This window comes from Strongylocentrotus purpuratus, unplaced genomic scaffold, assembly GCF_000002235.5.
Source record: "Strongylocentrotus purpuratus isolate Spur 01 unplaced genomic scaffold, Spur_5.0 spur5_scaffold_2, whole genome shotgun sequence".
Classification (NCBI taxonomy): domain Eukaryota; kingdom Metazoa; phylum Echinodermata; class Echinoidea; order Camarodonta; family Strongylocentrotidae; genus Strongylocentrotus; species Strongylocentrotus purpuratus.
Window position 1 is genome coordinate 41,989,361 of NW_022145605.1, and position 16,765 is coordinate 42,006,125.

The 16,765-nt window shown below is 38.2% G+C and overlaps 2 protein-coding genes across 2 annotated transcripts; both read left to right on the plus strand.

The window, feature by feature from the left end:
• Nucleotides 1–4,017: 4,017 nt before the first annotated feature.
• Nucleotides 4,018–11,313, plus strand: LOC115926528 (DNA repair protein XRCC1-like). Its single transcript, XM_030991318.1, has 7 exons — nt 4,018–4,096; nt 5,791–5,929; nt 6,913–7,065; nt 7,548–7,714; nt 8,332–8,459; nt 9,224–9,600; nt 10,898–11,313. Exons 1-7 carry the CDS (start codon nt 4,052–4,054, stop codon nt 11,272–11,274), a joined length of 1,386 nt encoding a protein of 461 aa, XP_030847178.1. The 5' UTR covers nt 4,018–4,051; the 3' UTR covers nt 11,275–11,313.
• Nucleotides 11,314–12,232: 919 nt separating this feature from the next.
• On the plus strand, nt 12,233–13,936 carry LOC115926567 (chromatin target of PRMT1 protein-like). Its single transcript, XM_030991360.1, has 2 exons — nt 12,233–12,406; nt 12,997–13,936. Exons 1-2 carry the CDS (start codon nt 12,352–12,354, stop codon nt 13,887–13,889), a joined length of 948 nt encoding a protein of 315 aa, XP_030847220.1. The 5' UTR covers nt 12,233–12,351; the 3' UTR covers nt 13,890–13,936.
• Nucleotides 13,937–16,765: the final 2,829 nt, after the last annotated feature.

A 16,765-nucleotide genomic window follows, 5' to 3' on the forward strand; every position in this document is an offset into this window, starting at 1 on the left:
CCCCGGTTATGAAAAGAAATCGCCATCCCTGACTCTGGGGCCTATATACTTGCAACGCAATCATTGCATAGTGGATAGAGGTCTCTGCATGCTATATCGATGATCGGTACTATTAAAAGTGACGTTTTTATTAGATCAAAATTAAAGAATGGTTTTCCCCCTTTTTTACACAGATAAGCCGATATAAAGGCAATGATTGAAAGAGATTAATAATTTTCATAGCATCTTCCCAAATAGGTTTGATAGCATGACATCACATTTATGCATGGTGAAGGGCATTTTTTTAACAAAGGAACAAACGTTTCGCACTATGAAAGAAACAAGACGTGTACTTATTCCTGTGTGTTTTGTCCGAATAGACTGGTTTACTAACTCATTCAAATTCATGGACATTTCTTTCCTGATGACTTAGTGAAGTGGTTTTCCGTTATCCTGTTATTCATCGTGAACAGAGGCGGGAGTTCCCCTTTTACTTTGATAAGTGCCCCAATTAATTTGGAGAAGTGCCCCTTAAGTGCCCCATTTTCCTTTGCAATAAGAGTCCATTTTCCATTTTCATAAGTGCCCTTTCTCTAATATCTAGTGGGCCTAAGTGCAGGGGCGGCGATCCCGGGGGACGGGGGAACACGTCCCCCCCCCCCCCCCAATCGTCCCCCCGGAAAATTTGAAAAAGTGCAATAAAATAATGTACAGCAAATGCTGATTAAAGACTGCAACACACTATTAGGCTTTGGAGGGCCCAAGAGTGCAGCATTAAGACAAATAAAAATGCAAAAATCATCTGGCTCGGGAGCTATACTCCCTCGCATAATATCCTCCAAAATATACAATTAAATATTGTAGAAAAGTGAAATGCAAAAAGTATATTGTTTGTTTTCATACTATAGTTTTGCTAAAGCCTCGGTCACAAATGCCATTGCGAACTGCTACGAACGCCGTACGAACGATTTTCAGACAATGGAAATTCGGAAAGACAATGGAAAAACAGGGAGATTCGTACGAACGCATCGTTCTTACGAACCTTTGTGACCGTAGCTTAAGGAATACAATTTTTTCACTATGCTCACTAACTCGTGCTTTGGGCAGCCCCCCCCCCCCCCCGATAAAATTCAAACGTGGTTTATTTCTAATTTGATCCCAGTGACTAATTTACAAATGTTACTGAAATGGCATGATTTTCCCTGAGCTTCCGGGGGCTCTGCCCCCTTTACCCCACCAAGGGCCCTAAGGCGGGCCCCTGGTTGCTCAGCTGACCATAATTAAATGCCTAAAACACCTGAGCTTACGGTGGCTCCGCCCCTTAGACCCCACCAAGGGCCCTAAGGCGGCCCCTGGGTGCTCATCTGATAGTAATTTAATGCCTAAAACCGCTGAGCCTCTGGGGGCTTCGCCCCCTGGACCCCACTCCGATTAGTGATATGCATGCTCTATCTGATCGCAAATTCTTTAGCCCCCCCCCCCTCCCACTTTGAAAAACGTTCCGCGGGGGCCTGCATGTAACATGTAAGAGCGGTGACGATGCAGATTTTTTTTCTTCTCCCCCCCCCAAATAAACGGTTTTTTAAATCGCCGCCCCTGCCTAAGTGGTCCTTATCAGGTACTAGAAGTGCCCCTTTTCACTTTTGAAAAGTGCCCCCTTCACCTCTGATAATTGCGCTATTCAAATCTGAGAGGTGCCCCTTTTACTTTGACAAGTGCCCCTTTCCTTTTTTAGAAGTGCCCCTTCCCCTTTTGATAACGACCCCCTTTTTTTAACTCGAATAAGATTACCTTATATTTTCACATGTGCCCCTTTTCAATTATAATAAGTGCCCCTTTTCCTAATGAAAGTACCCCCATTTAAAAAAGAGCCCCTTCCCCTTCTCATAAAAGCCCTTGTTCATCTCCGGTAAATGACCCTTTCCAGGAACGAGAAGTTACTCCTTTTAACTTTAGATACGTGCCCCTTCACCTCCGATAATTACCCCTATTCAAATATTAGAGATACTCGTTTTTACTTTGACAAGTGCCCCTTTCGCTCCTGGTAAGTGTTTTTTCATCTCTTTTCCTAATGAAAGCGCCCCCATTAAAAGAGAGCCCATTCCCCCTTCTCATAAAAGCCCTTGTTCATCTCCGGTAAATGACCCTTTCCAGGAACGAGAAGTTACTCCTTTTAACTTTAGATACGTGCCCCTTCACCTCCGATAATTACCCCTATTCAAATATTAGAGATACTCGTTTTTACTTTGACAAGTGCCCCTTTCGCTCATGGTAAGTGTTTTTTCATCTCTTTTCCTAATGAAAGCGCCCCCATTAAAAGAGAGCCCATTCCCCCTTCTCATAAAAGCCCTTGTTCATCTCCGGTAAATGACCCTTTCCAGGAACGAGAAGTTACTCTTTTTCACTGTAGATAAGTGCCCCTTCACCTCCGACAACTAACCCTATACTCTAATATGAGAGATACTCGTTTTTACTTTGACAAGTGCCCCTTTCCCTCCTGATAGGCCCTAAGTGTTCTTTGTATATTTTTTTACCTCTAATAATTGCCCTTTTATTTTGACACGTGCCCGTTTTCCTTTTAATAAGAGCCACTTCCCCCTTCGCATAAAAGCCCCCTTTCACCTCCGATAAACGCCCCTATTAAAATCTGATCGGTGCCCCTTTGATTTCAACTAATGCACACTTTCTTTTTTACAAGTGCCCCTTACCATTCTCATAAGTGCCCCTTTTCAGCCCTGGTGAGTGCCTCTTTATCCCTTTTGATAAAACTTAGTGTCCCCTTTATCTCTCAACATTTAACTTGCCCCTAATTTTAAGCGGCTAAAAAGATTTTCCCCCAAAGCTCAATCGCATTCATAGATGATATAATTATGTTACTAATCAAAGGTCTTTTTCAGTTTTCCGTTATGAGAATGTGCTAATAAGGCTCAGGATTGGGGTTTTTCCTCTGATGTATTTTTTGTGTGTGCTGCTGTCTCACAAATTAATTTGTTTTCTTCACTCCCTTCGTTGGCTCGCAAATGAATTTTCGGACCATCACACCCACTGAAAAATTAAGCAATATCTTGTATGGTGTATAAAGAGAAACATATATTGAATTCATCCCTGATAATATATGATTACAATGTAGCGGAGTATACCAATGTCTAGAAAATGTATATTTGCGCTTTGAGATTTCCCTTTGTAGGTGCCTCTTTTTTTCTCTCCAGAAAGTGCACTTTTTTGTTGGTGCCCCTCCCCCCCCCCTCACTTTCGAAGTCGCTCCGCCACCCCTGATCATGAACTTCAATACTTGGAGTCCAGTCTTATTTAAAAAACAAAGTTTTCGTAAGTTTGGTTCTTACTTTGGTTTACTTTGTTATCAATTCATCATATACTATGTCCTGTGTTAAATTGGAGGTAACCAACCGGTCATTTGTTAATTTTGTTTGTTCTTGTATGTTGGAGGCTTGGCGAATAAAATCAATTAATCAATCCAGGAATCAATCAATTAATCAATTTGGTATAGTTCCTCCTGTCCCAAGTTCTTCAAGAAGTTAATTGCTACCAGGGCACGGAAGAGTCAACAATTAAGAAACTGAAGATTTACCCCTAAAAAGCGTCTGCGGCCGTATTGCCTAAATGAGGGGAATTACCCATTCATGTAAATTGATTTATACGGTATAGATCTATATGTTTACAGAATATTGATTTGTTACATTACATTGTAAATTGACTTATAAATATGACATTGACATTATGTTTCCAAACAGAAGTTGATTTGTTACAGTTTATACATTGTAAAGTGATTTATATGTTTATAAACAGAATATTGATGTACATCAAATAAATTTAATAAATACAATACAATACAATACAATATAATACAATCCAATACAATACATGAAGGTTAATTAGGTCTACTTTTGTGAAATCCGAAAGCCCCATGGGTCTTGGGTCTTTGGATTAGCTGTCAACATAATAATTATGAAGAGCGCATGCGCGTAAAGTCTGTGGCGCGCCTTTCTAAATCTGTTTTGCATTGAGCACAGGTGTTGCATTGAGCACAGGTGTTGCTCAACTGTACGACGAGATGGCTCCTGTAAAACTGAAGAACATTGTTTCATTCAGCTCTCAAGTAAGCAAGCTGTAATTTAATACAGAATGTAGGAAATGCTTTGCATCATCTAAAATTTTGACAAGAATTGAAGTTATGTATAGACATGTCATGATATATCTAGGAGTTCTCACTCGATCGTACACGTAGTACGTACAGTGACTGTACTAGTACCACTACCACTTGCTTAGTTTGATGTGAAATAGGTCTAGGCTATGTGCTAGTCACTAGACCTCTACTAGGCCTCTCCGACTTACTCAGTTAGATCTAGATCTAGATCTACTTCACTTACTGACTTAGTCTAAGAATTTAGAGTCAATACTGAGCAGTGAGTATAGTCGACACGATTTTATAACATATTTACAGCAGCCTACTACTTTAAATGCGATAAACTCGCTGATCTCCGAAAAGTGGAGGGAACAGAGAGAGATCGAAGTGAGAATGTGTAGATCTAGTGTCATGAATGTATTTTTGTTGTGTTCACATGAACTTTGACTGAGTTGACTGCATGATCTGATTCTGGGGTATAAGCAGATGAGACATGACATGATGAGTGGATGAATATTAATTGTAATTTATATTTATAATAATGTTGGAGATTCAGATTGACTAAAGAGTAAAGTTACAACATACAAGTTAACAATAATTAACATAGACCTAGATCTATGCATCTAGGTCTAGATCTACTCTTATTTAAATGAACATGGTGAACCAACATTAAATTTATGCCAGCATGGCCAGGGCAATTTACAAGCTTGGTCTAAAATTAAAAAATAACAAAGGTTGTGCATGTGTTGCAAGTTTCGTTACAAACATTATGGCCCGAATTCACAAAGCAAGGTTTGAGCTCAGACCAAGGTTTGAGCTCAAACCTCCTTTTGTTTCGCCAAACCTCTCTTTGTTATTTACAAACCTGGTTTGTAAATAACAAAGAGAGGTTTGGCGAAACAAAAGGAGGTTTGAGCTCAAACCTTGGTCTGAGCTCAAACCTTGCTTTGTGAATTCGGGCCCTATGTGTGTCAAAAGTTAGTCAGTGACTATCATCAAGTATCGTGGAATTTAATCTTTACTTTAACTGTTTTGTTTATCTATAGTCTATCTATGCCAATCTGATCAGTGATTCATGACTCTTGGACTTGCAGACTTTTTGCTTGTCAATTCTTCTTAATTACTTGACAAGACAACTGCTTAATTATGGCATACAACTTTGTCTTTAGTTTAATTTCAAAACATGAAGATAAACAAAGTCACTTATTCCTAATGATCACAGATAAGCATCACCATTATCATTGTCATCAAAATCATCATCACCACCATCATCAAAATCATCATCGCCATCACCATTTTCATCGTCATCATCACCATCATCATCACCATCATCATGACTACCAGTTGTTTTCCCGGAGAGAGAAGGAGATGACAGATTAAGTCCCAAAGATATTTTTTAAAGAATTTTACTGCCTTTTTTTCTCCCATTCATTTGAAGAACAATAATTTAAGATTATAGTATCAGAAAAATGAACATATAACGAGAATCTATAAGCAAGCTTTCTAAATTCTAGATAAAAAACAAACACTTTTGTTTAAATTTTCGAAATATTTCTAGGTCATGCTAATTTGAGTTCATCTCATGTGGTTACTGCTATGAATCCTTATCTTCTAGAAGAAATTGTATTAAACATTAACAATATGTAATTGTCTTGTTTCATGTGTAGGATGCAGACCATTGTGCAAGAAACCTGCTTGAAACCAACCAATGGAGACGCTGGCTGTGTGCTCCCAGTGACCGATCAGGATCAGTTCAAGTGGAGTTTCAGTTGGAGAGAGCTGTTAAGATTGGATTCATAGACATAGGTTAGAATACATTTTGAATTCATAATAATAATAATTATAATACTCAGTTTTTATATAGCGCTTATTAGAATCACTAAGCGCTTCCAAACTTGGAGATTATTACCCCGGCTTTAGCTGTGCTGCCATTACGGCGCCCTAGCATTTCAAAGAATTAATTCCTGCCAGGTACCCATTTACATCACCTGGCTTGAGTGTGGCAAATGTTGATCAATGTCTTGCCAAAGGACATTGTCTTGGTCTTAGATGTTGGATGTCTGGTCTTGGGTCTGAGACATATTGTTTAGTGAATATAATTTATTAAAATAAAATCTTTTCATCTTGGCCCTGGAACATACGGTCTGGTGTACATGCATCTCTGATGTACATGCCTCATTATTTTGCATGTTTATGTGTACAGCTTCTTCAATTAGTCAGTTTTGTATAGTCTACCATTTTGAGGCATGAAATTTCTTTTTTTAATTCCTGAAAGTTATATGCACGCTAGACATCAAAGTGTTTTATTTACAGTTTCTTGTCTCTTCAATTTTCAGTGTAATATTACAATAGCCAGTAAATGTTAATACAATCATTTAAAATAATGAACAATATCTTCTTCTTTATGTGTGATATACAGTATGATTGTCTCCTCATTCATATTGTTCACACAGTTTTGGTTATTCAGAGACAAATTGTTTGGGAACTTGTTCCTTAGCGATGTGAAAGGCTTTGTATGCTGGGAATAAAAACAAATAATGATACATAAATTATGATAATAATAAAAGTGGTTTCTTGTACAGCACTCATATCTGTCAAACTTGACACAACAGAAGTGGCCGCTGTAAACAGGTAATCTTAATCCTCAAAAAAAGGTATGACATGATTGCACTTAAAAATGCAAACCAAATATCTTTAGTTCTGCCTTGATTTAGATTTAGAAAAAATTATGTTCTGCATGGTCATCCCACCGCTTATCTCTTACCACCACTATTGTTCTAAAAATCCAGGGAACTATGGTTCAGCATTGATTGAGATGCTAGTGCGTCGGTCCTCAGCATCCGATGATCAGTTCAAGACTCTGGTACCAACCACAAGCTGTATGACACCCATGGATAGTAAGCAAGGCAAAAACAAGACCGGAGTTAAGATGTTCTCTAGAGGTAAGATATACTAGGAATGCCAAGACCATTGAACATTCTGATTAAGGTGTAGTAGAACAATGAAGCATACTCACAAGGAACTGCTTCCTCTTAGTTCAGTTTATTGCAGTATATTTTTCTACATTCAACTAAAAAAAAAAAAAAATTGGGATTAGGCACATAAATGCTTCTTTAAAAGTATTCGAAAAGGAATATACAAAGGTTTGTGAGGTAGCATTTTACTGTTAGAATGGCACATGAAGACACAGGAATGGCACAGGAAACACATAGGAATGAAACAGGAATGAAACAGTCCCAGACGAATCTAATGCTCAACAAGATGTTAATAGCAACAATCCCCAACTCTACCTGAGTGAGCTATAATTTGTAATTGATTTTCCGGTGTTTTGGAGACAAATTCAGGCACATGGTAGAGAAGACTTTAAAGTCATGGTAATGATTTCTATTATTAGCTGACTGTGTTGTTTTGCTTGTGTTTACAGATCAGCTTTGTGAGGATGCTCGTGAGGAGTATTGGGATCGGATCAAGGTGGTTTGTAGACAGCCTTTCAAGAAAGATACTCAGTTTGGTCTCGCTTTTATCAAGATCAGTTCGATGGAGCAGAAGGAGACAGGAAGTGAAGATAGACTGACTAATAACATGCATACGGTAAGTCAGCTGTCTATGGTTTCCTCTGGGTTCTAGTGTCATATTTTTCATATGCAAACCCAACAGACGTATACATTTTCATATGCTCCGATGAGAATCATGAGATTTTTTTTAATTTCAATTTAATAAAAAAAATATATATATATCTCCTGCTAGTTCATCCTTTCACTTTATGTGCTTGTACATGAACAAATGCAATATAATTCTGCTGTATTGTCATTATGTTACTGATTTATTTACCGGTACTATGTTTTGTAATCCTATTGTACATACATCACTGTACCTTTGTAAATTGACCCTTTCAGCTTTGTGCTGCTGGTCGATCATTATATACCAATAAATATATAATTAAATATATATTGTCAGTGTTCAAGCTATGTCAAGCATAATGGATGAACATTTTATACAGGATACCCTTGAAGAATGGAAACATCATCTGCAAACTCATACTCTATCGATTTCTTCATTTATTGTGTAGTGTATCTAGAAATTGGATTCCCTTCAAATCTTTGTATCATTAAGTGACTATGAATTGGTATATGGGTGCGACTGTGTAAAATCATGTGTTATCGTCTTAAACGTTTTTTTTTTTTTTCTTCTTCACATCTTTGATTAAGGAGAGAAAGCAGCCGGTCCAGAAGCCTAAGCCTGTCCAGAAACCACAAGATAGAGTCTCTATCCTATCACCGTCATGGAAGTCAAATGCAGCTTTCCAGAAAACATTTAATAATATCAATCAAGGAGAGTAAGTAGACATTTTTTTTTCTTTTTCCACTTGCAGTGTTTTATATGATTGTGGATATTTATGTTGTACAATATATACATGTACTATATAATTGAATATTATTGGCTCATAATATTGATAATATTGATAATTCATTTCATAGTGTAATCTTAAAGTATCATATTGTTGAAGGAAAATGGATTCCTTTTTGCTGAAGGAAATATGATTGCAGTACTAGTACCTGGTACTTTCCAAACACCTCAAACTGTAGCCTGAACATATATTTATGCAAATTCGAGCTCATAGACATGAGGATGTAGTCATACACCAGTCTAGTTTAACTGAAATTAGTGACTAATCTACTCAAATAGCCTTCGCCTGTTTCACACAAAGGAAATGATTGTGATCAATAGGACATTAGTTATCCACCGTTTTATTCCTTCAATAGACCAGTTTGTAGTATATGGTTCAGATGACTCCAAATATCCACAGATCTTTTAAAAATAGATAAATCCCACTTTGTACCTTTTGGAATAATCACAGTTAAAGTCATGGAGGTGATTCTTTGTTTGCCCTCTTTAAATGATTACTTCCACCTGTGTTCAATAGAATGTATCACAGATGCATGCATGAATAATGATTACATGACTTTTTTTGAGCATGTATCTAGTATTAGTCTTAGTGAGTTTTACAATTTTGTACAAGTGACCTTTATTTGCGCAAGGGCAGATTGTATCTACAAACTGGTATATTGCTAATGCATTCCTTATATCATTGATGTACAGGAGTACTGCAACCTCAAACCTTAAGGACAGACTGGTCAGGATAGAGTCTACATCAGAATCTAAGTCTCAGAGTGGACATTCCTTGGGCAGAGCTGCTCAGCTGATCCTAGCTGCATCGGGAAAGAGAACGCCATCTTCTCCCTCTCGGACCGCACCAATCAACAACGAAAACCCATCAGCATCATCACTGTTAGCAACCACCCCAATAGCATCATCATCATCATCATCATCATCCACGTCATTCAAGAGAGGGAAAGGAAAGAACAATATATCTGTTTTAGAGCAGCCGCCTGATGATGCAGTGATTCTTCTTGAGGAACAGGTCAAGGAGTTTTTGGCCCACATTGGCCCAGCGTTAAAAGATGCTACTCTCACAGGTACATGACAGTGTTTTCCCCTTGCTGTTTTAACTTGTGGTATTCTCATAAGTTGAGCCCGGGCTAAGTCCAGACTAAACAAACATTTTAGTTCACACTTCTATGGAATGCTAGGTGTCATCTTCCTCCTTCAATATTCATGACAAAGATAACCTACAAAGACTGTTGAAATTCAGTTCATACTCATATTATCTTTTTCTTCCCATTACATTGCAAAATGAATTTTTTTGACACTTTTCATTGCAGGATTAAAATAATCTGTACAGGGTAAATGAGTTGGCAACAGGCACTCCATAAAAGTGTGGACTAAGTTCAGCCAGGCTCAACTTAGTACGCGCTATCAGAATACCACCCATTATCTTTAAAGGGGAAGTCCACCCTGAAATTAAGTTAGTTTTAATAGGAGTAGAAAAATGAGAGAAACAAGTCAATGAAAGTTTGAACAAATTCCGATTAAAAATAAGGAAGTTAGGATTTTTGAAGTTGTGATCAATCAAACACAAATTGGCAACTCTATGACGTATCATGCGAGCTCAACTTCCATTTGCTCAGTACTAAAAAAATCTAAAATTTTCATTTTCCCCCAAGAATAATTTCAACCATACATGCACCCTAAATATAATAATTGCAAATATGTTTCTATACTCCCCCTGCAAGGAACAAATATATATTCCGTCATCAATAACGAAGAAAACATGATTTTATGGAATATTATGCACAAAGCAAATGAAGGAGAGCTCATATAATAGGTCACAGAGTTGCCAATTTGTATTTGATTGATCACAACTTCAATAATTCATAACTTTCTTATTTTCATTCAGAATTTGCTCAAACTTTCACTCACCTGATTTTCTTATTATTCTGCCTCTATCGAAACAAACTTATTTTGGGGGTGGACTTTCCCTTTAACTTCCAATATGGCCTTGGAAGTGGTATCAATCATATACAATTAAATCTGCCTAAATTGTAGATGTATGCAATAGATATCAGAACTTTGAGTTGATGAGGACAAAAAATGTGTAAATTCTGTGAGGTACATGTAATAATGGGCACATAAACAGTCATCTGAATCTTATGCAAATGTAATGCAGCTTGTTACCATAGATAGTTTAGGCACATATTATATATAAATCTTCAAATGTCTGTGTATTTAAAGTTTTAAACACATATTTTCAAGTATGATACAATATTTCATTCCTCAAAATTACTCATCCCATGTTTTATGAATCATTCATATTGTCTAAATATGGAGTTATTCAATTTGTGCAAGTGAAATTTTGTTCTCTTTCAACCACAGAACTGAGACCAAAGTTTGAGAGTTGTTTAGGTAGGAAGCTAGCGAAGAATGAGAAAGCAATCTTCAAGCGTCTAGCGATCCATGCTGTGGAAGCCCTGGATGACCCTGCCGGTACTGATATACCAGACATTGGACTAAGAAGGACTAGTAAAAAAGAGAATGGATGGTTACAAGCCAAACCCACCCCTAATATTCCAAACATTGGACTGAGCAATAAGGACATTAACTCAGGATGGTTACACGCTAAACCCTCTCCAAATGCTGGACTCAGCAGGAATAACAAGAACACTGGAAGTTTACAGTCAAAATCTTCTTCTGTTTCTTCAAGCCCACCTTTGAGGTATGTGATTTTTATTTTGTTACTGACTTTTTATTAACTTTGCTTTATCCCTGACTCAGTTGGTACTGTTCATTTGGACGTAAGGCTTAATGTTGGTCAGCAGTGTTTCAGTGATATTTGCAGATTGATTTAAAAAAGAAATGATTTCTTATGTGTCTGCCACTGAAGGTGAGGTTGAACCAAATTTGAGCACTGCTTTTATTTTCTGTGAAAATAGGATGACACATTTCAAGATGTAACCCACCCAGCACCACAAAACCACCAAACAGTGGCCAGAAATAATTCCTTAGTTTCTGTCCGATTCTCAGATTTAGAATGAGATATAACAATTGAACGTTAGTAACCCATTAAAGTAAAAAGTAACGAGGAGAAGAATGTCTAGTTAAAAAAATGTAACTTCTAAGAAAAAGGCGTTTAAACTTTAAAGTCTATATTCTATTCAATATTTCCCTAGGTATCAGGGCAAGGTGACAAAGGGAGGATTAGATCTCTGTATAAATTTCTGTGAAGGGATTATGAGATTGTCCTAAACTTGGCACACCAATTAAGCACATCCTATTCTTTATTTCCAATAGGTATCAATGTAACAGCTTACTCAAATTTTAAGTTTAGGAGATCAAAGAGTAGTAGCCTGGGTCATAAGGAAATTATTTTAAAAACTGTTACAACAAACCCAAGATCAAACGAACCAAAGGTCTACAAAACACTGCAAAAATACCATGTCTAGATTGTTGTGTGCTTCCAAAATTTGGGATTACAAAAACAAAGTATACTCTTTCAGGAAATAATATAAACTAAGATGTTATCATCTGAACCAAATACTCCTTTACTGAGCTCTAATTTATGCAGATTTCCTGTGTTTTTTGAGTTGCAATTGTCACATATATATTAGGTAGTACATAAACATGTTATGCAGGTTATATGGCTTGTGGTAAAGATACCATGTCACATATGCCATAACATTTCTTCATGTACACTTGTTAGGTATAGCTATTATCTGCAGATTGTTTACAGCAAATGTTTGTTGTTTCTTGTCAGGGACGATCAAAGGATCTTTCACTCTGGCTTCGAGCCCGAAGAGCCAGAGGTCAAAGGTCGTGACCTTCCATCTTGGATGAACTCACCTGCCGCTCAATCTGGTGAGGGCAAACCATGCCATAAGTGTGGAGGTAAGGTCAGCGGTCATTACTGTATGCCTCTATGAACAAGAGAGAGGAAGTGAGAGAGGAAGTGAGAGAGAGAGAGAGAGAGAGACAGACAGAGAGAGAGACAGAGACAGACAGAGAGAGAGAGAGAGAGAGAAGGGGGGGGAGGGTGTGGTGGCGATACATTATATGTTTCCTGCTTTTATTAGGACAAATCTATGAAAAAAATATAAACAAAAACTTGTTATGTCTGTTATTAGTTATAACATTAGCAGATTGAGTAATTTTTAGTGGCTTAATGGTGGGATTTTGTGCATCAACAATGCTGATTGTGTCACCAGTATTTATGCAGTCAGTATGAATCGACAATAAAATAAATCTTAATTTTGTTGATAGCTACAGAGATGATTAGATATAAATCCCATTATTTGGTTGTAGAATTCATATGAAGATCTTTTTAATAATATTAATAATAATAATTACATTTATAGGGCGCTTTATACAGGCGTTTCTAAGCGCACAGGTGGTACTGTCTAACTTAGTATAATTATTCAACATGTTCAAGTCCTTCATTATAGCAACATTCATTTTTGTTCATCTTTCTTTCTGAACAGGTTTGTATCCTGCATCTCGTATGAACATACACATCTTGGATTGCCGAGGGAAACGTGATTCAACATCAGTCAGCTCATCACCAAGTCCTGCAACGCTCCTGAAACGCAGCGCCAACGCTCTAGTCCACGGACACCCTGGTGATTCATCCACTAAGAGACACATTGGTGGAGCTGCTGGAGGAGTTACTACGGCGATGGATGGTGCAATGGGGTATGAGATGGGGATGGATGGTAGGGAGGAAGATGTGTGTACTCCAAGGAGAGGAGGGCGAGGGAGTAAGCGTGGTGCTACCGGTAGGACGGTCAGAGGGAGGGGTCGGAATAACGATGGTCAATCAGGTTCTGCTTCCACCCCTGGACGAGGGAGTGGTCAGGGTAGGGCAAGAGGCCGGGGGAGGGGGAGAGGCAGAGGAGGTGCTAAAGCTGTGACAAAGAAAGGAAAGATGCCTACTTCAGTAGAATTTATTGATGCATCCTTTAGTTCCGATGATGAAGATGATCGTGCCACGCCCTCAACCTCTGGTAGAGGAAGGGGGCAGAGAGGAGGGCGGGGTCAGCCCAGGGGTAGGGGAAGAGGAAGGGGTCGAGGAAGGAATTCACCTTCTACTGACTTACCCAACCCATGGACTAACTACTCCCCCACTAGATCTGATGTCACAGACGATGAGCTAGACATCTCACATGATCCCGAGCCACGGATGACTTTTGACCTGGTCCCCTGTCCGATATGCATGCAGAAGTTTCCTCAGTACAGTATAGAGACCCATGCTGCGTTCTGTGGGGAGTCTGGAGGGATGCCCGGTGGGGGGCCTGGCGGGGTGGGGTTGGGAGGGTTTGGGGCGCTCGGTGGAGGCTTTCTAAGGGATGTTGAAGCAGCTATTTGGGTTGATTGATGAATGTGAGCTATCCTCAGAATGGGGAAAGAGACAAGTTTGCATCTTTTTATGCCTCCGTTACGAAGTAGCCGGAGGCATTATGTTTTCGGGTTGTCCGTCCGTCCGTACGTCCGTACGTACGTACGTACGTACGTCTGTACGTACGTACGTCCCGTTCTCGTGATCGCGTTATCTGAAGAACTGGTTGATGGATTCCTGCCAAACTTTGGTCATATATGTATCTTGTAGAGCTGATGAACTGATTAGATTTTGGGGTTACGAGGTCAAAGGTCAAAGGTCACAGGGCTCATTATGTATGCAAAACGAGCTCGTGATCGCGTTATCTGAAGAACTGGTTGATGGATTCCTGCCAAACTTTGGTCATGTATGTATCTTGTAGGGCCGATGAACTGATTAGATTTTGGGGTTACGAGGTCAAAGGTCAAAGGTCACAGGGCTCATTATGTATGCAAAACGAGCTCGTGATCGCGTTATCTGAAGAACTGGTTGATGGATTTCTGCCAAACTTTGGTCATGTATGTATCTTGTAAAGCCGATGAACTGATTAGATTTTGGGGTCACGAGGTCAAAGGTCAAAGGTCACAGGGCTCATTATGTATGCAAAACGAGCTCGTGATCGCGTTATCTGAAGAACCGATTGATGGATTGCTGCCAAACTTAGGTCATGTATGTTACTTGCAAAGCTGAAAAACTGAATAGATTTTGAGGTCACGAGGTCAAAGGTCAAAGGTCACAGGGCTCATTATGTATGCAAAACGAGCTCGTGATCGCGTTATCTGAAGAACCGATTGATGGATTGCTGCCAAACTTAGGTCATGTATGTATCTTGTAGAGCCGATGAACTGATTAGATTTTGGGGTCACGAGGTCAAAGGTCAAAGGCCACATGGCTCATTATGTATGCAAAACAAGCTTGTGATCGCGTTATCTGAAGAACCGATTGATGGATTGCTGCCAAACTTAGGTCATGTATGTTACTTGCAGAGCCGATGAACTGATTAGATGTAGGGGTCACAAGGTCAAAGGTCAAAGGCCACAGGGCACATTATGTATGCAAAAACAGCTCGTGATCGCGTTATCTCAAGAACCGATTGATGGATTCCTGCCAACTTAGGTCATGTATGTTTCTTGCAGAGCCAATGAACTGAGTAGATTCTTGGTTCATAAGGTCAAAGGTCATGGGCTCATTATGTATGCAAAAATAGCTTGTAATCACAATATTCTGAGAACCTGTTAATGGATTACAATTGAACTTGACTTCGAAAAAATTTCTTCTGTTTTGGTTTGTAAAATTGCTCTATGACGGAGGCATCATTTTCGACTGCGCGCAGTTGAAGTTCCATCTAGTTTTTTTTACTAATGTCCATAGAAAAGAGGTATATTGAAAGTTAATTAGCTTAGGTATGTGTATTCATATTATTGACATATAAATAAAAACATAATCGATATTATTATCTATACTGTTGTAATGTAACAAAGGATCACTGTATTTTGAATACAAAGATCGTTCTTTAGGGCAATTAGACTACTTCTTAGTCCCATATGTGCATGTGTGTGTTCGGACGTTCGTAGTTTTGTGTGTAATTTGTAGCAAGGTTAGCAAGTCTAAATTTTGGCCCGATATTTAGACTACATCAAAGATCTAAATATGCCCGATACTTGACTAACAGCCCTACTGAAACTTGGAACGAACCATACATCAGGAAAATTAATATATGCAAATGTATTTATTGTCCCATGATATTTACACCATTTATTTGTGACTCGTAATTCCAAAAAGCCTTGGGACTTGCTCGATGCTAAGTATATACAATCATTTTGATTATCCCAACTTCCTGTCGGTTCATTTACTACATGATCCAGAAAGTGATGTAGCTCCATGACAAGTTACTCTCAAAATTAGTTTCACTGTGAGTATTCATGATAATAATAGAACAACGTTATACTACCTTTTCATATGTAGTATCTTTCGCTTTTGCATTATAGAAATCAGACCTATCTAACAAAAGGTACGTTTTTGTTACTGATATTTCACAACCAAAATCTCTTGCCAGCTTTTAAGAAATTGTTATCATGTCCCATTCTTAATGAACCAGAGATGACTGATGTTGCCATTAATAGAATTCTCAAAACTTCTATATGTATTTTTTCTCTCTATTAATCTTAAGTTGTATATGTACTGTACATTAAATCAATATTGTATGAATGTACTCGTTCTTTCTGTATTCAAGTATTCCTGTAGATATTAAACATAAACACTGCATGACTAGTCTATAATGATAGAACTGTTATCTATAACCATTAACTGGATTAACTCTGAATATACAAAATGGACATTTATTTCTTACAAACTGTTCCAAAATGATTGGTTACAGAAAATAAGAAAGTATAATTAATGAGAATTCATTTTGGTAATAGGAATAGATTTATCAGTAATATAAGATTAGTATGCCAGTACCCATCAGTACTTCAAGTGTCATCAAAATTTGCTGTCAAACTTTTTGTGTCATTAGAAACATAGTTCAAAAAACTTTGAGCTTTTCTATTCTGTATCTTTGATGTACATTGGTGACTGAAAATATTGTACATGAAATACATTGTATATATCTGTGTTGTACACAATGTATTTGCATTAGGGAGGGCTCAATATCAACAGGTGTCTAGAACACATGGGTGCTTGAAATTAGTTTGGAACCCCCCCCCCCCCCCCCCCCCCCCATTTCAAAATTGTAATGTGGGCTGCTCATCGATACAGCCTTCAAAACGTCCAACCCAGGCCTCCTACTAAACATAATAAAAAAATAGTGTAGAGCCCTAAATTCTTTTCTTTTCTGATCAAAATAGAATCCTGCTACATTGAAACCTAAATAGAAT